We start from the raw sequence: 23510 nt of genomic DNA on the forward strand, positions 1-23510 counted from the left end.
TAGAATTACATACATTTTAAAAGCAGAAGCACACAGTGAAATCTTTTCAGCCAGAAGTACTTGTTATCTGACAGCTCATAAAGATTTCATATTTGAAGCCTGCAAACAATCTAGAGATGTCCATAAGTCTAAACCAGTAAATTTTTGAGGCTGAAAGGATTCACGTTCAGAATTCAAAATTTCAGTACTTACCTCCACCCCACATATCAAAGTACTTTGTGTCCACAGTTTCACCAGTTTTGCCTAAAAAAAAGGATAAATGCATGATATGCACTGTAATGAGATGTAAATATTCGGGGGCTTCAGGTAACACTTAAGCATCTTTAGGATAACAGCCTTAAGAATTTAGGATTACAGCCTTAAACCACTTAAACATTCCCAAACAAGCAATTTAAACACAGCACATTCAAGACTCCCAACAGTGGAGGTGGGACGCTTCTTGGCTGTTCAGAGGTGAAAAAACAGAACAAAATAGAAAAAGAGGGATGGAAGTAGGATGGGATGAAACATCTTGAAAGAACATCAAACAAGCCTAGTCCAGATTGCAACAATTTCTGGCAGATTTCACTTGCCATATTCGGGAATTCAGAATTTATACTGATTTGGCACTTTCTAGCTAGACAAAGGTCTTTCAAATACAAACTGACTCTACAAATTATTCTCCTCATCAATATCCAGGTTTTATTGCTGTACTCCTGGACAAAACTGATCTACATTTAGTTGACAGAATTCATTTAATTAAGGAAGTCACTTACCATTTACCAAAGCTATATTGATGCCTCTCCCAACGTTGTTTTTAACTCCGCTCATCAACCTGAAACAAAACAACAGGCGCAGAAAATTATGCCAGGTTTCCTCTCCACTCCATTTTTTCCCCTGATAGGAAGCCAAGGCAAGGGCAGTATTTTTGCCAAAAACATTCTAGAGAAAATTTGGCCAGCTCCTCCTTAGCCACTCTGATTTGGCAAAACTGAAATGTGCAGAGCTAACGTAAGTGACAGGACGTGCCAACTCTCTCCATCATTGTCACTTTTAATTGCCACTTGGCAAACATGCAAAAACAGCTCAACAAATTAAGCAAATTGATTCTGATGTACAGAGCTCCACAGAGAATCCTTAAGGACAAGTTAATCAATAGCCAGTAAGACTTCTCTAGTTGCTGTCAATGGGCCTGAATGCTATTGTTAGTCCCAACTAAAGTAGAATCCAATTGAATAAATTGAGATTAATCTACATGTTGACTATAACTAGATCCCTAACTCTTAGAGGAGGCACCTGACCCTGAAAATTAAATTGTTCTGCTAAGCAACAAAAAAAATTATCAGCAATCCCCTTTGGCAAATAACAAAAAAAAACCCCATCTTTCCATAGACAATATCCAAAGATGTACATCACAACTTCTCCACCTCTATTTAAAATTTGACAGGTAATACATCTTCATAGGAGGCTATGATGTCTGTTATTTTCAACCAATTCCAATAAATAAGGAAGTACCATAGGTATCCCTTAATTTCCAGTTATAGTCAACTGAAGGAACACAAATCAACCCATGCTGAATTAATCCAAATCAAATCAGGCCATTTTTAAAGTAGTCAAATCAGGGTTCAACGTGAATCTTAGTGGTGAGTGCGCAACCTTACCAAACACAGTTTGGACCTAACATGGAGAATAATGTTAATTGCACACTGCCATAATGCCTCAATAGAAGGGCAATACAAATCAAGTTACTGTTGTTTTGAAAACAGATGTTCCTTATCAGTTCTCTTATAGCCAATGTAATGTTGATGATCTGCCACAAGGAGGTAGCACCACATCACTTTTAGATTTCTTGTTCAGAAACACACAAGAAGACAAAACAGTCTATTTAAGTCAGATTTAACAGACAATAAAATTCCATTCAGAGTACTCTCACAAAAGGCTTCTGAATGTGGTTAACATTTTATCTCAAGATAACTATGATGAGTGGAATAGCAGGAATAGCAAGGAAGTGGATGAGAGACAGGATGGACACACTGCATACCTCTGGCTTCTCGCAGAGAGAGAGAGAGAGAGAGAGAGTGTGTGTGTGTGTGTGTGTGTGTGTGTATTATACCTCCGATTTTGACACAACAGCCAAGGCAGAGAACTTTTGCCTTGTGATGTCATATCATTATATGTAACACAAAGAATATAAGCAAAAAATGCTTTCTTAGCTCTGACAAGCACCTTAGCTGGCTACATTCTAAAAGTGTGACAAGACAATTACAAAACAACCCCCCACCAACAAAATCTAAAACAAAACAAAAATGCTTCAGTGCAAAAAGAAGAACCCCCCCCCCCACTGAATTGCTCCCACTTCCCTACTGTCTGACCATCTTCCCATGAGTACAAAAAGCACTGGATTTCACTCAGTGCAACAGACGTGGGTCATATAGGGAACAGAGCAAAAGCAGGTGGGCGGACTCCAGACTACAGGTAGTAGACACTTATTTGAATTCTCCCCATACATTACATTTCTGAGTCTGGGGTGTGGGGGACACAAGGTAGAAAACTTTAAGCCAGACCTGGCCCTACAATTAAGCAGAGGAAGGCATCTCTCTGCAATGGTGGAATGCATTGGTGTGGTGTCAGGATGACAGTGATGATACCACAGGCATTCCTCCTGATCCCCCCACCCCAGTCAACCCAACACACCGCAAGCTATCCTGCTGTTCTCAGATATAGTGGAGAACTCTCTGGCTTTGTCTATGTTCAAGTAATATTCAATGCTAGTCCAATCAGTTTCTGTATAATGAATGAAGGGAGTGGGGGAGATTCCATCTTGTCTTATGGCTCAGGTAACTAAACGTATTGTGATGAGCCCAGTTCTTGCCCAGCCCTTTCCCTACTGGCTGTAAGGAGATTGGGGTTGTTTTCTTTGCCTGACATTGGGGACATACAGAGATCAGATCTTCCTTCAAAGTATAGGGACTAAAGTAATAGTACATTAATATGAATACGTATGGTACTCAGATACACCAAATCCAATGGTGTATTTCAGTATTCATCACCAATATAATCAGTACTCTTTCCCACCACCCTAAAACCTGATCTAGAATATTTCCCAATTTCTAGAGCAGATTCTCCAAGTACATATTGCTCTGTAGGAGGAAAGGGTAAATCACCGATTGCAAAAGAAGCAGCAGGGTCCAGTTGAAGTTCACCACTGGATCCTGGCCTTTATATTTAATGAAACTCTAAAAAATGGCCAATAATAGATTCTTGACTGGATGCAGAATATCCAGTAGCTAAGCTTTGTTAATGGGCTACTTCAACTGGAAGAAGTGGAGCAAGGAGAAGCAGTTGTTTTAAACAATTCCTCCTTTCTCACAGTAGCTCCCTGAAAAATTGCTCCTGAGGATTTCAGGACCTTCCAAACCAGTGTAGGCGTTGACACCGGAGTTGCTACCCAGCTTGTTGGGGGCAATTAGATTACACTTTGTAAATCGGTTAGTACATTGGTAAGCAGTATAGAAATGTACTTGCTATTGCTGTGGGGAAAACTGATGAAAACTGCTTCTATCATTTTTCTCAAGTGGAAAATTACACTGAATCTCAGTACCTTCCATGAGTGGGAGGAATCCTTGTTTGCAGAGAAAACATATTGGTTTCAAATCTTAAAGTTTCTTGGAAACTGAGGTAATGCTAGCCAATTTGCAAAGTCTTAACATTTATCCATATGTAATAAGAGTGAAGCAACAACAACAAAAAACCCCAGTAAATATGAATCTTATTTTAAACATAACATGTTGTTTGGTAATATATTATTTATAATTAGCCCACTGCAGAGCTCTAGCAACAAGAACAATGACTAGCTCTGGAAGAGTGTAGCTTCTGTTTTTGTGTTAAATGACATGCAAAATATGTTTTCTATTCAAGACTGAATGAAAAATTGCCCAAGAGAAAAGAAATCAGCTCATACATACACATTATCTTCTACACAAATTTTAGGTCCCACTACGTTGGCAGCTCCACTTGCCATTTTGAAAGCAAAATGATTCTCTGGACAAGCTTTTGAAGTTCCACATTTATATCTTGGCGGCTTTGTAGCTTTGGAAAAAGAAAACAAGTCATTTACAGTAAAAATATGATGCTTCCTTTATTTTACAAAAGATTTTAAGGAAAAAAATAGGCATTGATCAGATTGTACATTCACCCTACAAGTAAGGAATAACATTATATAGCTATTTTTATTACATTTGATATGTAAGTTGCCTCTTTTAATAAATTTATCAGAAAAATCCTCTGAAGAAGTGTTCTACAAGGCCAATAAATACATAATCAAGACTTACTGAAGGAAAGTTAACCAACAGTACAAAATTTGCCTTTTCTCTCCTCCTTCCCTATTTAGGTTTTCTTTTTGTGTCGTGATCTTTTTAATGACAACCCTGAGGCCAGGACTCTCTTGATTGCTGTGGTCAATCAATACCTATAAACTAATTTTCTATTGGAATTCAACTGCTTTCCTTCCTCCTTTCATACCTTATCAATCTGAGCATTTGGAACTGCCTCAGGGCCCTGTCTCCAGGACCTATGCAAGATTCAAGGTTATTAAAAAGGAAAAAAATGTTGTTTTTTTAAAAAGAGAAAACAGAGCAAACACCAAGCTTCAAACAAACTACAAAAACTTGTTCTAAACAGGAAGGAAATGATAGCTTCAGTCTTTACTGCCCAGATTATTTTAAAAAGGCGGGACTAGAGGATCAGTAATACCCCAGGTCCACTATCCTTTTTGCTGTTGTATGCCTTCAAATAATTCCAATTCATGGTGATCTCTATTACAGGGTTCACTGGGGCTCTGAGTGTGTGACTCACTCAAGGTCACCCAATGGGCCAAATAGAGAACTGAACCCCTTCTGAAAAAAAGAATATCTGAATCAAATAAAAAAATAAAAGATTAAAAAATTAAAGTTTAAATATTACATATCCCAGTCTGAACTGAGAGGCTGGATTGTCTTTATCAAAGAAGCAAGGGGGGGGGGGGGGGAAGCAGGTCCTTGTAGATCCCCATCTCTGTCTCTTGACAGTTCTGATGATGGACTCCCATGTTTTGCTTACTATTCGTTTAGAGGGTTTTCAGCAAATATGTGCACTCTGAGGGTCACACACCTAGCTTAGCCAAAAAGAGTTTCCACTTACCATATATACTTGTCTATAAATCTAAAAAAATTATGTCCAAAAAGTGCCCCCAAAATTCTTTCAATGATGGAGAACCTTTTAGAGACCGACTGCCTAAACTGCAACCCAAAACCCACTCATTTATTGCAACGTGCTGTGTCCCTTTGGATTTCTAGTGACAAACTCTAGTGAACTCTGTGTTGGGATGATGGTGCATGTGCCCACAGAGAAGACTCTGAGTGCCACCTCTGGCACGCGTGCCATAGGTTCGCCACCACCGTTCTAGGTCAACTTATTTATGGATCAGTATGATAATATGATAGCAGCTCTTTCAGATTTCCCCATGCAGTTTCTTTCTGCCCTAAGCCAAGCAGATAAGAGTCCTTGGTGATAGATTTATTGCTGTTTGTTTAACAGTCCCTCTCCCACCTCTGCACTTCAGGAGTGCAGGCTGAAACTTGAAGCCTCGTATTGATTGCTGCTTCCCTCTTGCTGCTTGTATACACACATTGAAGGAGCCTCCAAGTTTTACTCTTGCCCTATCCATGGGTCATGTCAAAATCCATAATTTTGGCCCCAAAATTTGCTCTCGACGTATACATGAGGCTGACTTATAGTTGAATATATATGGTAGCTCATACAGTCTTGAACTGCCCACATGAGACAATTCATCAGTGGACTAGTCTTTCTGGGAAAAGAGTATGTGTGTGTCGAAGGCAATAAATCCTTGGTGGGCAGGACATAGCTGAGGACCTTTGGCTGCTTACTCCTGGTTTAAGAAAATACTAAATACATACAAGACAAGTAAAACCTGTCACATGTTACTTACAACGTACAGGTAGGTCTAGCGGTGATCTTGCTGAAAGACATAATCATTATTCTTTAATTAGGTTCTGCGTATAATTATAAAATATCAACCTCTAATTTACAGAATGCTTGAAAATTACGACTTCTTTCTGAAATTACATGATATTTGCATCTAACACCAGGAAAACAAGAGATAAAGTGCTGCACGGGATAAGTGTCCATAAAGTACTATTATACTGTTTCCAAGTGTGATTTTGTTATTGGGCTACTTGGTTATGAGTCATTTCAGTTGCTGGTGCCATTAAATTAACGGTAGCTTGATCAGTCAACTCTTATGGGAGTTCCTTTCATTCGACTCTAGTTGGGTTCAACTGGTTCAGTTGTAACTAACAAAAGGATTCAAGCCTACAGGTCTTACTCAGTACAGTCAACCCTCTCACAGATTCTTTATCCCCACATTGAAGCATCTATGGCTTGAAAATGTTGAAAAAAATATAAAAATTCCAAAAAGCAAAGCCTGGTTTTGTCATTTTATAAACGACGCCATTTTACTTCCACTGTATTTAATGAAACTTGAGCATCCACAAATTTGTTATCAATGGGGGGGGGGGGGGGTCTGGAACCAAGCCCCAGTGGATAGCAAGGGCCCATTGTAAAACTAAGCCAGTGATTCCCAACATGGGTGGTGAAGAAAAAGGAGACAGTACTTCAGTCAAAGTATTGGAACACAACAAAGACAAGGAGCCAGTTGTTCATTTGCTGCTCTCAGAGTAACCAGATTTAAAGGGAATAGCATATAAGCAGCTTGTTGAGCAGCCTCTTGCTTGCAACAGCCTTTGCTGGCAAATGGGCACAGATGAGCAGCTTCTCAATCACTGCTCACCCAGATGTTCAGCTGCTGCTCCCAAGGTGACCAGGGAGAGAGAGCAGTGACTGATATTGGTTGTTCTGAATATACAGTATATGCGTGTGGTATTTGTGTTACGAATATTACCCAAGAGGAAAGGAGTAGTAGCCCAAAAAGGTTAGGGAGCCAATGAACTAAAGAATGATAAAAAGATTTTAACTCTATGACATCACTACATGGATACAAATCATTAACTCTGATAGGCTCCTAAAGAACAGATATTACATGTGTAGATCACTCAGTATGCAGTCATAAACCTGACTGAATTCCACAGAATTATGTTTGGATGTGTACAGTGCCACCCAGGTAAGCAACATAATTCTGAATGAATATGTGTGAGGAAAACTTACCAAACAGGCTTCCAAGGTTGGCATCCATTTTTATTTCAAATACTTGAGAGATGACATAAAACGTCAGCAAGAACACAGCAACCGCTACCACCAATTTTGCAGCTCCTACTCCGGAATACAGAAAAAACAGACAAGTCTCTCACCAATTGTTGAAATTTCAAAATACAGTAGTCCCTCCGGATTGGCTGATTTCCTGTTCGCAGTCTTGAACGTTCGTGGACAGGAAGCCAGGAGGGACAAAATTATGTGCGTGGGGGGCTGCACACAGGAGTACACCACCATTATTTTCAATGGGGGCTTGAATATTTGTGGTTTTTCAATGGGGGGAACAGATCTCCCACAAATCGGGAGGGACAACTGTAGATAAATATTTTCTAAACTATTAGAATAAGACTATCATAGTGGGTAGAGACTGAAGTCCAGGCATTATAAATCATGTTGATTATGTTTTCATGTTCAAAAACCTAAATCAGAAAGTGAAGTGCTCTTTTCTCCAAACCAAACTTGATGTAGAGAGCATTATTTGGGGCAACCATGTGAGAGAGGCATTTTTGTTACCTATGTTGTTTACCTCTAATCTACATGTGTGCGCACACACTGGAGATTTTCATTTGGCGGGGAGCTATAAACGGCAAGCACAATGGCTGGGTCCTGAGCCTGTAAAGCTCCTCTTCTCTATTCTCACAGATAGACCCGGCCTGGAATTGAAAGCCACTTTGGGAACAGGTAATTGGAGAGGAAGGAACTGAGAGAGACAGCAGGGAAGAAAAAAAACCACAGCAGTTCATCTCATCTGGTTGTCTAGTCTTAATTCTGAAAATAAGCATCCCACAGCTTCTCAATAAAGGATCCTTTCAGCGGATGAAAATTAATAAGTAAACTAGCAAAAATGATAATTAAGACATTCTTTACAAATAATTCATGACGGTTACAAAAAGTGGTAATATCTTCAACTCTATTTTACCTATATTTTATTAATTATACTTTTTCTAACACTAGCATATGCTACTAGTTTATTAATTACAGTTGCACATTGCTATCTTTTTACTATAGCTAATACCCAAATGACACAAGGGAATCTCTCTTGCCTTAGAACTGTATCTTATGTGTGTCTACTCAGAAGCAAGTCTTACTGTCCTCAACAAAACATGTTCTAAGATCTGTGCAGATTTGAAGTGTAAAAAATCTGAGTTAGTCCTGGAAACACAACATATGGGTTAAAAAGTTACCAGAGCCAGGACAAAAGTTAGGGTATCTTTTTTACTAAGGGGCGGAATAGATGGGCAGGAAAAGGTGGATCAAACCTGCATTTTCCAGAAGTGATTTGAAACCCTGCTGTCCACACTGGCTGCTCCCAAGGCAGCCCACATGGCGTGGCGTCAAGCTGCACCACTGGATAATATTTTTGGTTGGCTCCTCATTATGCATCTGCACCATCACACAAACACATAGTTGGTGATTGCCTGTTGCCTTGATGCCATTCCATTTGATGATGGCCTTTTGATCGGCCGCACAGTTGCACCTGCGATCCTCCACTGGTACAGGGCATCGGAGCATTGGTTTGCCCAGTAAAACACAGGCAAAGCACAGTCATGGAGATCCCCCTACATGCCCTGCTTCACCTCGTGCCCCCTCTTGGACTGTCTGCTTTGTGTACTTATATCTGTTGGAGGTATCACAGTTTCACTTGTTTGCATTGCCACCTGGCTCCATCCTTTTAAAATATGCACCTGCACCAGTGCATTTATACATATCTTTAGGGTTAGGGTGAGGATCTGCTCCTTTAGAACCACTCTAGCATCAGGGCAGGTTATATGCAAGGTCAAAGGTGCACATTTTCTGGACTAAGTTAGAATATCCCAGGTTCTTTTTGCTCTGGGTTTTAGCCTCAGAGTATGGCTTCAACCTGGTTTCTGCCTGCTTTGGAGGCATGCATCATCTAAATGCTCCACCTTCTAAGCAGTTTAAAACTGCTTTATTTGGCCCATCTGTTTCACCCCTTAGTCCTTTTCATATTTCCAACCCTGCATTTTCAAAAGCACTTTTCTATCATCTAGACTAATTTATTTATTTTGGGAGAAATTAACAGGAGTCCAACAAGGTTTTGTAAAGCTCAAAGAATTCCTGTAGAAGCTATAAGCAGCAAGCGGGCAATAGATTCCCACCTACCCCTGAGAAAACCAGAGGTAGGCTCATGGGCATTTAGATGCATTTTGTAATAACACAAGCCTTTTTCTTGCTACACAGTAAATGTCATGGTTGCAGTTCACACCCAGCATGCTTGGATATTATTAAATCTGAAAACTGTTGATAGCCCCTAAAGTAATCTGCACCAGCAGAGAAAGCTCTATACACACACACAAAGCTGCAGAAACAAATCAATTCCTGCTGCTCTTATTACAACCCTGTAAGCCACTGCTAATGTTTCTGAGGGAAAATACAGAGAAAAGAAGCTCTAATTTTATTTTTTAAAAAACATTAGGGATTGCTGATGATTATTATGAACTGAACTTCAAAAAGGGGGAGTGCAGCAACATTTACTGCCCCACCCAGCTAGTGAAGGGATGAGGAACCTTTGGCCCTCCAGATGTTTTTGGATGTATATATGCAGTACAGACAAAGATGTAAAGTTCCCTACATCTTTGTTAGTATCTTGATATGATTTCCACCACTTACAAATCTCAGAGTTCCAGTCATGGCTGGCTGGTGTCATAGTGATTCACAGGAGAAAAATGTGGCATGGGTAGTTTTAAGGCCTTCTTCAGGAGTCCACTTAGCCTGCATCCACTGTGCCAAAATTATCCAGTTTGATGCCACTTTAACTGCCATGGCTCAAGACTATGCAATTCTCAGAATTGTAGTTTGCTGTGACAGCAGAGCTTTCTGACAGAGAAGGCTAAATGTCTCACAAAACTACAATTCCTAGAATTTCACAGCATTGAGTTATGCCAGTTAAAGTGGTGTCAAACAAGATTATTTCTGCAGTGCAGCTGCAGTCCTAGGATCAGAATTGTAGAAACTGCTGAGACAGAAACTCCAAAACAATTTATAGTCTATTTTGCCAGCCTGAGTTATTAAGCATTGTAACACTATGACAAAAGAAACACCACAGGACTGGATCCAAAAAGTTGTTTATGTGAAGGAAAGGCACTTCAAGTCATTAAAGAGGGAGTTCCCTCATTTTCATCCATTTCCACCCTACCCCAGCTCCCAATGGCAGCCTGTATTGCTTTCCCCAATAACTAGGCTCTACTTTTGGGGGGAGATGCCAGGAGCTACAGCAGGAAGCAGACAGTGGGAAACCCTGTTCAACAAACTATTTACGATTTTACAATCTAACCCATCTCCTGAAATCAAAGCCACTTTATTGCTTTTCTAATGAAAATTGCTCTTTCTATCTACACAACCACTAACAGTATTTACCAATTAAGCACAAGCATAATGCAATACATTTTATAGCATTCTCACTTTCCCTTCATAATCCATTTATAATTGAAATTTCAAAAAGGAACAGGGCAGAAGTTAAACTACCCCACTAGACAATTTTAAATGATTTTGAAATGGGTTTATTCTTTATTGATTCATTTAATACTATTACATGCTATTAATGTAAGTGGAGTTCTGATGTGATAAATCTTTACTGAAATGAGGATTTAATATGTGAACACTGAAGTAGAATTTGGGAACTTACTCACAAGTACTTTAGTTAGAGCAATATAACCTCCCAGAGAATTCCATGTTTGGAGCACATCTTCAGTATTGCCAAGACTGTTCTTCCATTTCAACAATTTACACAGCTTTATATATCAGCAAGATTTTTACAATATATTAATTGCAATAGTAACCATGGCTTTTTAAAAGCAAAATCATTTTAGTTTCATTCCTTACATCTACCTCTAGTTTAGTGATTTTCTTCCATTCTGGCTTTAGGTTGCTGCTATGCTTCTCCTATGCACACACATTAGCAATGTGCCTTTCCCAACAAAATGTGTGTTTACTATTTTTGTGAACCATTTTTGAACTGCATGAAGGAATAAGATTTAATTTGGGAGGGGAGGATCCTTTTGGCTAAAAATAGCGAAGAAAACACAGGTTGCCATTTCACAGCACAAAATGTTTCATGCCAGAGAGCTTATCTGTCTCTTTTTTAACACCAGAAATACCAAGTAGATAACAATAATGGAGATATTCATTTGCTAATACAGGTGGAGAGGAAAGACAAGTTCAACTGAAGTGTAAATTTTAGAAATGGCCATTATTCATAGGTATAGAAGCCTGTTAGTAACAACCTGCTGTTAGTAAAATAACCCACTTCACAAGCCACAACTTACTGTTGTTGTTATGCTTACCTGCTATTCTCATGTTTACTCTTCCTTCTGTTATTGATAGAATTGCATTTAACCATCTACCTAGAAGAATAGAGGAAGAAAGATTCAGATACAACAGAATAAGCACCTAATCCATACCACCATGAATTCATTCTCCAAGCAATGGTCCTGAAAACAATGGTGTCACAATCCCAAGCCAAAATATAATTCATCAAGCCATGAACTCTTCCATGTATTGTCTACATAAGTTTTACAGGTAATCATACCACCCCACCATAATTTTTGATGCACATATTTTATTGCATAAAAATAATTTATTACCTATGCTACAAAACAGGATTCAATATCCAGTACATATGACACCAAATTCTGCTATTTGGAAGTCAATATATTTATCTGCTTTCTTTTCTGTCCCAGTGGAAACAAGAATATGCACCATGGTTTTTCCATCATTTGTATATACTAGTTCCAAACAAATGTTTAATGTATGGATTAAAATTAAGCATTAAAAACAGCACAGACCAGTTGGTACTCTTCTGTTTACACTCAGTGAAAATTTTGTACAAGAAGCGAAACAAGATTCATAATAGTGCCTGAGCCATGAAAATGCAGAGAAGTGAACCAGTTCTTTTACACACTCCATATGCACAGAAAATGGCTTTGAAAACTTAAAAATGTTTTGAAAGCACCTTCTGATAAGGCAGAGGGATTTATTTTTTAAAAAACAGGATCAGCATCCCACAGAGTGTCTGCAAGACTTTGATCATTCCTAAAAAAAAGGCTTGTTTGGGTTCCAGCTTTAATTATTTTGCCACTTTTCTACACTTTCAAAGCAGAATACAGTTGCTGAATTAACTCACACAGCAATACATGGGTGCAGCACTGGTGAATATTCCCTAAGCTGAGATGCACACAATTAAAAGCTCCAATTCCACATGCATTTCACTTACTCACTACCTTGTTATTAGCTATTACTAGATGCTAGTGCTTCCCACTAAATTAACATTTAATACGAAACAGTGTTGTGGAAGGAAGAGATAGTAGTAAGCATTCTTTTCCTTCATCAGAATGTAGGGCACTGGGCTCCATGCCAGTACTCCAGCACAGCTGGATTAGCACTAATTCAAATGTGTTTTGGAAAAGATAGTTTTAGAGCTCTTCCGAATTCTCCAGAAACACAGCTTATCTCCAAAGACACAGACCCCTCATTCTCTTGTATGTTTATGGACATAAATATGGAGGCATGTTGGGTACTCTGCAGATATCCTTGGAGATACGAGACCTGGCTCAACAGGACTTGCTACCTGTAACTCAGCCTCAGGCAAAACATTTTCTTCCAAATCCACTGTTTTCTACACACAGATTTAGTCTTCAGCATCTACACACAGCAGCAGAAAACAAATTTCTGAATAACTGTCACATAAGCATACCCCACAAAGAAACCCCTAAACAAGTGGTTTCGAAATGCAAGAAATCCTTTCAACAGATTTTCCTCTCAGACAAAAGTTTAATTTTCATATGGTCATAAGAGTCAGTGGTTTCACACTTTAATTTCATTAACATTAAAAACTCTAATTCCAAGCACTTCAATTTTAATGTGCTCTTAGTAAGAATATTTTATATCATCACATTTGCTCACTTTGAGTAATTCCTTTGGTTAATCCCAAGATCTTCCCAGTACAAGTATACCTCATTCAGTGGCATCACTATCTTTGGTGACGCCCAGTGCAAAGACCTGACTGTGGGAGGTGTGGAGGGCTGCCCCTTCCCATCCTACTAACTGCATTTCCCTATCCAGCTGCCAGCCCTCCTTCCCTTGGCTGGCCTCCTCCCTGCTGGTTACCCTCTCCCCTTGCCTCCCCTCTTCTCTCCAGTCAAGGCATTGCCCAGGGCAATCAAGCCTGCTATTCTGTCGCAGGGCTGCTGGGGTGGAAAGCCTGCAACAGAGCATCTGGGAAAGACACGTTCTTGTCCCCATGCTGCACTGTCACAGGGCTTTCTCCATGAAGCCCTACAACAGAGCAGGCAAGAAGCCCTGCAATGGAGTGGCACAGGGGCAGCACACATGTCCTTCCCAGTCACTTCATCGTAAGGTACCCTTCCTGGGGAGAAAGCTCTGTGACACAGCAGCAGGGGGAGAGCAAACACACGCCTCCTGGCTGTTCTGTCACAGGGCTTCCTCTCTAGAAGCCAAACGATGGAACATCAGCCTTGGCTGCCCTGGGTGGCCCACCAGGCAATGCAGCAGCTGGGGAAGGGAAGGGAGAAAAGGGGAGAAGGAGAACTGACGGGGGGATACACCCCTGTACCCACTAGGGACACCACTGACCTCATTTTAAAAAGCCTCTGACAAAGAAGCTCTGTTTTACAAACTCTTTTTATGCTCTCAGGTTCTGCTTTTTCTCCTTGTCTTCTGTCTAGATGGAAGGGCTTTTTAAAAGCAACATCACTACTGGATTATAAAAGAAGGCTAGAGAAACAGAGAATTTCTGTATAAATTTGCAAGAGCATGTCTACAGTAAGCAATGCAACACATGAGGCAAGGATTCTATGCTAGTAAATACTACTGTTACCATGTGTGTGTGTCCACCTATAAAAGGCAAAATAAACAGCAGCTGGCTTCATCATCTATTACTGAGTATTTGTGAACAGCACAACAGAGAGAAAAGAAGAAAGCACATAAGCTCTGCACATAAACAACCTCCACCATATGAAAGAATAGAATGTGGAAATCAAAATGGAAACCATAAGAAAAGTGAATGCTAGTGAAACTATAAAAAAAATCCCAGGATGCAATTGGAAGAAGAAAATGTAAACAAAAATGTTTTTGTTTTTTTCTACAAGGAATACATGATCTACAGACGCCCCTCCTAACTCGCGGATCTGAGATCCATGACATCAAATATCAGTGGAGGGGCAACCTGCGCTATTTCCAATGGTGTGCGTGCATGGGCTGCATGCATGGGGGCGTCCCCTGCATGCACAGAGGCGCCTATGAGCCTTGAATATGCACAAGCCTCCGTTTTCACCGGTGTGTGTGTGTCCAGAATGGATCGCTCACAAAAACGGAGGGCCAACTGTAGTTGTTTAGTTTCACATGCCCATATTGTTAGTTTGAATGCAAACCTTGCTTAAACTTGTTAAACTGCTCTTTCTATGTGTGTCTCTGAAACTTATTTAAAGGCTGAATTGCCATTCACAGAAGCAATACCAAGAGAGAGGACTCACCCTTTCCTGTGGCCAGAAAAAAGGTGCTCTTGAAAGTCCCTTTAGGGTCACAAAAACAGTGCATATGGCCTCTTTGTCTACAAGTTTCCCATATTATCATAATTTACTTGTATGCATTTACATTTTCATTAAGTGGGGACGGAAGAATCACTAACCCTTCCACCTCTTGTTGAACTTTTATCCTCCTTGACTATCACCTTACTACTGCCTGGACCTGATGCAAGACAGAACCTACTACTATGTAGAGGGCTATAGGTTCTGCAACCCTAACCTAGATCTCACCCTCCCCCTCTGGAGTGACAGCAGCGAGTCTGCAATAATTGTCTAGGGTCTTGATTTAAGTATAGACCACTACCAATAGAAGCTAGAATGGTGGGAACATGTTTCAACATTTACGTGCTGAAGTGGAGCTCATAGCAGACCCTACCTTTCAGGATCTTTTCATTGCCTGCTCTGCTTTTAAGGCCATCATGTTGAAATCTGTTTGCACTGTGGACTACTTTGAGAGCTGATGGCTAAAAGGCAGCATATAAGTATTATAAAAGTCACCGACAACAGAGCCCAGCACCTAAGAGTTTTAAAACATCTGTAGTCCAGCCTATTACTGGATTTTTCTTGTCACCAAAATTAGGGAAGTTCCTTTTTTTGGATAGCAACTCCCAGAATCTAGGCAGGCTGCCTAGGGGCTTCTGGCAGCTGTAATCCCAAAAGTAACATCCCCAGTCTCCGAGTATAACTATTGGCAAGTGAAATTTAACTGGAATTGGAAGTGAACGGTTGTCATTACAAAATTTCACACAAAATTAAAGAAATCATATGCATCAGATTTTCTCCATGCTAGAGGCCAAGGATCTGCTGTTTTCAACAGAGCTTCGGGCAAAATGTTTTGCTACAGACTGAACTCGACTTCAGCATCTAGAGTTTTTCAATACAACAGCAAACCATGTTTCAGGAAAAGTGGTACTACCCTTCCTATCCCTGCTAGTAGAAATCCCTAAAAATGCTTTTGTATTGTGCTCTTGTTGGGTGAAAGGCAGTACAATAGCTTTTTAATACAAGAAATATAAAAGCAGCTGCCAACTGAGAACCACAGCATTTTCAAGTTTTAAAACAGCCATAAATCACTAGTTCTTCATCCATTAAAAAAAACCAGCCAAAGAATACCACTCAGCTACCATTTAATGCACTTTCAAAAACTGAATGTGGAAGATGGATCTCCACCCAATTAATTGGGTTTTTGACATAGCAGATATTACATTATAGAAATAATAATTAAATAGACACCATACATATAGATAATAGAGAGATAATTTATAAATGGCTTGATAATGTACATACTTGACTGAACTTGATCTACTGTTGAATTATATTGTTAATTTTTTGCCACTGAGCAGTAGACTGCTCTGTCAAAAAGAAAAGAGAAATTGGGGGGGGGGGGGATGCTAGCTTCTTGCTAAATGAACAAATCATCTTTTTAAAGCCTTACAGTAATACTGTGTAAATGCTAGAACACATTAAAAAAACCAAAAACATTCCTGTGATATATATAGCTCTTGTGGCTGTATGGGATGAGACTGAGCTGAGGCTTTTCCTGTACTTATTCTGTGATGAGAGTGGAGAATTTTAGTTTGTCCAATATTCTGGCATACAGCTCTCATTGTTGTTGTTAACTCCTCTCAAGTTGGCCCTGACTCATGGCAACCCTATGGATAAGACATCTCCAAGACCCTCTGACCTCCACTGCTTTGCTTAGGTGCTGCAAATTCAGCCCTGTGACCTCCCTGATTGAATCTATCCATCTGGAATGCAGTCTTCCTCTCTTTCTACTATTCTGTTTCTTTTACCACTATTGTCTTTTCTAATGAGTCATGCCTTCACATTATGTGGCCAAAGTAAGACAATCTCAATCTGATCATCTAGGCTTCCAGGAAGATTTCAGCCTTGAATGTCTTCATATGGTTCTTCATTCCATGTGTCATTCATGTTTTTTCAGCTCTTTTATCTAACTCTTCTGTGTATTGCATCCAATATCTTTTTACTTCTTCCTGGTCTTGTAATATGTTCTTTTTCTTGTCATAGGGCATCCTGGTCCTTGGTTTGACCTCACTTTGAATTCCTGAATCTTATGGATGATGTGTCTTGTTCTTCCTTTTTTATTGTTTTCTTCTTTTTCTCTGCATTGTTCATTATAGTAGTTCCTATCCTTGCGAACCAATCATTGTATGAGTGCATTCATAGTCCTGGTTTTAATCCTATCCCCCTTTTCTTTAGCTTCATCTGTTATCCAAGTGTTTCATCTGTTATCCACTGTTTCTTCCCTTTCTTTTTGGCCACCAGTAGTGTCATGATATCAGAAACAGCCAACAGTTTTCATAAGCCTCACACAACATGACCAATGGGCTTAACTTGCTTATCTGGAGATCCAGGAGTTTCCCATCCCTGTTTTATCTTAATTTTATCTTAAATTTCATCTGAATGACTGCTTCTAGCTAGGCAGTATAATATTCTGAGTAAAGGGTAAATAGCCCTGGTGTCCCAGAAAACACTCCATCAGCCTGAGAAATGTGATGTATGGACTGGTAGTTCCACAACAGTCCGTCAGTTATGTGGACCAGCACAGGCAGCACTCTTTCCTCACTACCCCCAAATCCATATTTCTTGGGCCACTAGATTTACTTTTTTACTTTTACTGTATTACTTTTACTGTATTTACTTTTACTGTATTGATGGTTTTAATATGTTGTTTTAATAATTGTATGGATGTCTGCTGTGAACCGCCCTGATGTTTCGAAGGGCAGTATACAAATAAAGTTTATTTTTTTTATTTTTTTAGATGTGGATAAACCATTTCTGTGAAAAAGCCAGTGGAAGAACAAACTAGGAACAAATGGGCTACATGCAACCACAACCAACTTATTCACTTCTGTGAAAATGTGCTCCACCTTTCCCACTGAGATTTCTCAGCCTTAGAAACACCCAAATTCCTTGTAACAGCTGACAAAACAGTTTCTCTTCTTTCTTTTGAGACAGGTTTCCTAAAAGCATACTCCCACACGAGCAATGCTCTTTCATCTGTTAAAAGAACATACACTTCATAGATAAAATGCACTAGAAGGAGGGAAGAAATCTTCCTTTCATCCACTTTTTCACTTTATTAAATATACAGTTTGCCTTTGCTATTTTTTAACATCAATAAAAGCACAATGCTACTTCAAAATGGTTTATCAGAGCAAATACATTATGGATTTATGTTTTATTTCATACCAATACACAGTTCCAGCAAAAATACTGATTTGTACAGAGAATAAACTAACCACAAAGTCTAAAATGAAATGAGCCAGCCTCTGGCATTTTCAGAACTTAATTCCAAGTTCCAAAAGTGGTTTATATTGGACCAAATTTTAGCAAAGAAAAAAAAAAGATTATAAACATCTCTCTCTGTGTTTTTCTAAGTAATAGGAATGTTCTCTTTTTTTAAAAAACTGAAAAAGATGAATAAAAATTAAATATATTAATTGCTCTTCTGTATCTTCAGTGTGTTCCTGAATGCAACTCTGAGCCTGAGGCTCAGGTTTCAGCAGTGGCTAAGAGTACATTTCAACAATGAAAGCTTGTAAACCAGCTGTATTCATTCCTTGAGACATCAGATCTAGGCACGGTGACACACATTTTAGTTATATCTCAGCTGGATTACTGTCATGTGCTCTAGGTGGGACTGCCTTAGAAAAGTATTTGGAAACTTTGGTGCATTACAGAGCGCCCAAAAATGGTGCTCTGCCAGTGCCGCTGGTTGCTGTGTCTGGGAACCACAGCGGACAAACTGCGCGATTCCTGGACGCAACAAAAAGAAGTCGTAAAAAGCGGCTTCTTTTTGGGTCCTGGAAGTGGCGCCGCAAGTCGCTAGTCACGCACTTGCGGTGTCACTTCCGCTGTGCGACGTGCGGACACTAGGCATCCGCAATGTCAAGATGGCGGTGCCCATGTAAAACGGGCGCCGCCATTTTGTATGCGCTCTGCGCGTGCTAGGGTTAGGGGCGTCCGGAAAGGACGCCCTTTTCTAACCCTAGTATGCATGGAGCACGTACTTTTGGCCCGTGCGGAACGGGCCTTTGACTGGTCCAAAGAGCTGCAGCCAGATTGCTAACAGGGAGCACAGAATTCCCTTGCTTCACTGGCTGCTGGTACATTTTTGGGTACAATTCACAGAGCTTCTTTTGCTTTATAAAGCCCTATATGGTTCACATCCGGGCTATCTGAATGACCATATTTTCCCTTACAAATGAGCCTGTACTTTAAGATCTGATGAGGAGGCATTTCTCTCTGTTCCACCTCCCTCACAGGTGCACCTGTTGGGAACACGGGAGAGGACCTTCTCATGGCTAACCCGACTCTTGAACTCCCTTCCCAGAGAAGTTAGACCAGCACTCTCTTTGCTTTCCTTCTGCAGATAAACACAGATTTTTCTGTTTAGGCAGGTGTTTGATTACTGACTATATTAAGGCCTGTCCCATCAAATAATGTGCTGAATCTTGTTAACTGTTTTACTAGCTTGCATGTACACTTTAATTATATATGCCCTCTGTCCAGTCCATCTGCCATGGTCCAGGCTCAGAGGGAAAGAACTGCTGGACTGATTCCCTTCCCCACTGTCATTCCCTTCTCCTTTTGTGTCACCTCTTTTTAGACTGTAAGCCTGAGGGCAGGGAACCATCCAATTAACCATTTGCAAGCAGTTCTGAGAGCCTTTGTGGCTGTAGAGCAGGGTATAAATACTCCAAATAACAAATAAGTATATACATAAATACATGTTTTAATCTGGTTTTCATTGTTTGATTGTTTAATCTCATTTTAACTTTTGCAGCTTGTGGATTTTTAATGATATGGTTTTTTTAAAATTTGTTACAAGCTGCTTTGAATCCCAAACTGGGGAAAAGATAGGATAGATATAAATATAATAATAATAATAATAATAATAATAATAATATACAAATATAGGGAACTTATTTTATGTTCTTCCATATACAAAAGCCACTCTTATCATATTAGAACAGTTGGGCCTCCACATTTGCAGCTTTCACTTTTGCAAATTTGATTATTCACAGATTTGATTGATATGTTCTCTCTAAGAATCTCTAGGTTTTCTAGCATGATTCTGCTCGAAGGTGACACTAGAATTACACAGGAAGACCTAGAGATTTCTATAGAAAATACTTCTCTTGGCATTTGTAGGTCCTCCAGCATGATACTGTGATTAGCTTCTGGCTTATATTAACCATAAAGTTTCACTGGAAGATCTAGAGATTCCTGAGGAGGTATTCTCTCAGGTTAAAAAAAAAACAGTTTTTTTATTTATTTTCCCACTTTCATGGGGGTCCTGTGCACCTAACTCCAGCAAATGTGGAAGGCCCACTATATTTGAAAATAGTTTGCTATTGTTCTGTTACAATCTTAGCTTCCCCTAGTTCCAGAAACTGAAAGCTGGTAATAAAGTATTTTGAGAAACCAGTATGTACTTATGACTTTTTAAAAAACACAGGTTCCAAATCTGCAGACTTGCCACAAAGACTGCTTTCCTACATTGCTTGTATTCAAAAGGATGCTTCCAGCTGAATACAGTGTAAATGATTAAAGGAAGGCCACAAGCTTGAAAAACAGTGTGGTGGAGTAGTTACAGTATTGCAGTATTGGTCTCAAAACTTGAAAAATAGTGTGGTTAAGTAGTTACAGTATTGAATCAGGGTTGAAGAGATTTGGGGTCAGATTTAATCTCTTCTTTTTACTTACCCCACAACCTTAGCATGAAGATGAAATTGGGGATAGAGGAGGGGAAGACCTAACTATACAGGTTTTACTTGGAGAAAAGTCCTTTCCACCAAAGAAGCAGTCAAGTACCATGCTATTTTGGCAGTTGCATGTGCCACATAGTTTCACTCTTGGTGGGGGGGGGGAGTGCTCTGTGCTGTTTTAGGCCCAGCAGAAGCTTTTAGTTAACAAGGAAGTAAACTGGAATACATTTGATAGTCCTGCTGAGAAATCTGTACTTAGTTCAAGACACTATTGTTGGAACAGCATATGGAGGAACACAATGGTTCCCAACTGGCAAAGGGATCAGGCAAGGCTGCATCTTATCACTCTATGTATTCAGCCTTTACACAGAAAATATAATTCAAAGAGCAAGTTTAGACTCAGAGGAAGAAAGAGTGAAGAAAGGAGGAGGGACATCAACAAGAAATGCAGATGACACCATACTATTAGCAGAAAATATCCCAGACTTGTAACAATTCAAAGGCAGGCTTGATGCTATACATAAAGAAATCAAAACTAATGACCATGGAGGAGCTACATAAATTGAACCTAGACAATGAGGAAATTGAAATAATTAAAGATTGTGTACACCTTGAATCAAACTTTGATCAGAACAGAGACTGAAGTCATGTAATAAAACAACGACTAAGAATGTGAAGGGCAGCTATGAAAGAACTAGACAAGATCTTAAAATGTAAAGATACACAACTGAGCAATAAAGTTAGAATTGTTCAAGCTATTGTATTCCCCACCATGTACAGATGCTAGAACTAGACACTGAAGAAAGTGGAAGAATTAACTCATCTGAGGTGTGGCGCTGGAAAAGAGTGATGACAATACAGAGGACAGCAAAAAAGACAAACAGATGGGTCCTTGAACAGATCAAACCTGAGCTCTCACTGGAAGGCAAGATGACGAAATTGAGGCTGTCATACTATGGCCAAATCACGAGAAGGCATGACTCCTTAGAAAAGACAGTAATGCAGGAAAGGTAGAGGGTAGCAGAAAAAGAGAAAGACCATATGCAAAATGGCTCGACTCAATCAGGGAGGTCACAGGCCTGAATTTGCAGGACCTGAACAGAGTAGTGGAGGGCAGGGGGCCTTGGAGATATCTCATCCACAGGGTCGCCATGACTCAGGGCCGACTCAAGGGCAGTTAACAAACAATAAACAGGAATAATAATCCCAAAACGTACTTGGGAGTGTTCTGAGTAAAAAATAAAAATAATAAAAATGTTTTTAAAAATGGGGGGAAATGAGGAAGCTTAAGAACTTTAGAAACTGTCATGGGAGCACATTTTCCCCTTTATATGTTCTGTGCACTGTACACTTGCCTCTGATACAGGAACAACTTCTTGCTGAAGCCAAGACTACTGGTAACATTTCAGCTCCCTCCAGATAGTGAATAAAACAGGAAGTCATTGCAACAGCCCCTAATCTTGAGACTGGTAGGAAGTCTAAGGAAAATACAGGCAAACAGAGCAGGGGTTGAATGGTTATCACAACTGTGACTCTTATCTCCAAGACTGTCTTGCCCTGTAGTTAGAAAAAAGTCCAGAAATCCAGTAAAGATGTTAAAGTATTGTTAGAGGCACACAGCTTTATTTGGCAACAACAGAAGCTTCTGGGCTCTAAACTCTTATCTCAGAAACCCAATGGCTGATGCTGCAAATATGAAATGTATTCAAAGCAATATGCAGAAAAAGCTTTAAAAAAACCCACAGTCTACTTGTTCTCTGGCCACAGTTGCCTGATTCACTGTGTGCAAGAACCGTTTCACATGGTCTGATCTTACAGGCGTGTCTATTGCAGGGTGTGATGCCTTCCACATCAGAGCCCTATTCCTTCCTGCAACCTGGGAAACAAGAATTATAGGAATGAAGTATCAACAGGTCATCAAAATGACATGGGAGTGAACTAGAGATTGGAAATGTTACTTTTCTGAACTGCAGTTTGCAGAATTCAGTGGGCTATAGTCCAAAAAGTAACTTTTCAACTCTCATTTCAGAACACAAGCTTTTACCTGACCTCCAGTTTTTTTTCCAGCCCCATGAAGATTCTATGAACTTAACCAACAACAATTTTTCTGTCATTATCTTAATTTATTTCTACAGCTGCTACCTTCAACAGAAGATATACAACTCACCTAAATATAAGGAAGTCTGCTTACCATTAACACTGTAGAAATTTGAATCCCTGCAAAAAGGAACTTTGCAAGGTCTACAATGGGCCACCATTTAATTTTACTGAAACATTTATTTTCCACCTTTCAGCCTAATGCACCTACTTTCCACTGACAGTCCATATACAAGACCCAGTAGCTACATACCAAAATCACAAAAGCAGGTGGGAGAAGGTGGGTCAAAACCAATTAAAAGTGCAGAGAAAAGCGTTTGGGCAACATACTGATTTTTTTAAAAAACACATATATACTTTCCTCGAATGAAAAACACAGCAAGGATATAAATATTTATAGGGAGTACGTCTGGCATTATTGTTTGGCCAAATGTCATCCAGTGAACTTTAGGACTTTGTAGAGCAGTGGTTCCCAACCTTTCTAATGCCATGACCCCTTAATACAGTTCCTCATGTTGTGGTGACCCAAACCCATGAAATTATTTTCATTGCTACTTCATAACTGTAATTAAATAGGTGCTTTCCAATGGTCTTAGGCGACCCCCATGAAAGGGTCATTTGACCCCCAAAGGGGTCCCGACCCACAGGTTGGGAACCACTGTTGTAGAGACTTCAGTCTGGATTTCCCAAGGCCCATCCCAGCTACTATGCTACAATTTTCTACAATACCAACAATGAAAGGATCTATCTGTCAGGCCTTCTGGAATGAGGAAATTTTACTATTTTAAGGATGCAACTGAAAAGGGCATACTAGACCTCCAATGCCAATGGGGCAGGGCAGGAAGCAGGATCTCTAGTAATTATCACAGTG

At 39.8% G+C, this 23510-nt stretch overlaps 1 protein-coding gene across 4 annotated transcripts in view; it reads right to left on the reverse strand.

The window, feature by feature from the left end:
* Window positions 1–23510, reverse strand: part of FAM3C (FAM3 metabolism regulating signaling molecule C) — a 54545-nt gene that overhangs the window by 8304 nt on the left and 22731 nt on the right. The window contains exons 2-7 of one of the 4 annotated variants that reach the window (XM_089524363.1): window positions 11550–11609; window positions 7201–7305; window positions 5966–5995; window positions 3945–4068; window positions 756–814; window positions 193–243 (exon numbers count right to left, since the gene is read on the reverse strand). In XM_089524363.1, the coding sequence (XP_089380489.1) occupies window positions 193–243; window positions 756–814; window positions 3945–4068; window positions 5966–5995; window positions 7201–7305; window positions 11550–11562 (382 nt within the window). In that variant the 5' untranslated portion in view covers window positions 11563–11609. Of the gene's footprint in view, window positions 1–192; window positions 244–755; window positions 815–3944; window positions 4069–5965; window positions 5996–7200; window positions 7309–11549; window positions 11610–23510 lie in introns of all 4 variants that reach the window. The other 3 variants (XM_089524362.1, XM_089524361.1, XM_089524360.1) reach the window with 3 other exon arrangements.

This window comes from Sceloporus occidentalis, unplaced genomic scaffold (assembly GCF_023333645.1).
Source record: "Sceloporus occidentalis isolate IW3139 unplaced genomic scaffold, rSceOcc1.0.p SCAF_5, whole genome shotgun sequence".
NCBI lineage: Eukaryota > Metazoa > Chordata > Lepidosauria > Squamata > Phrynosomatidae > Sceloporus > Sceloporus occidentalis.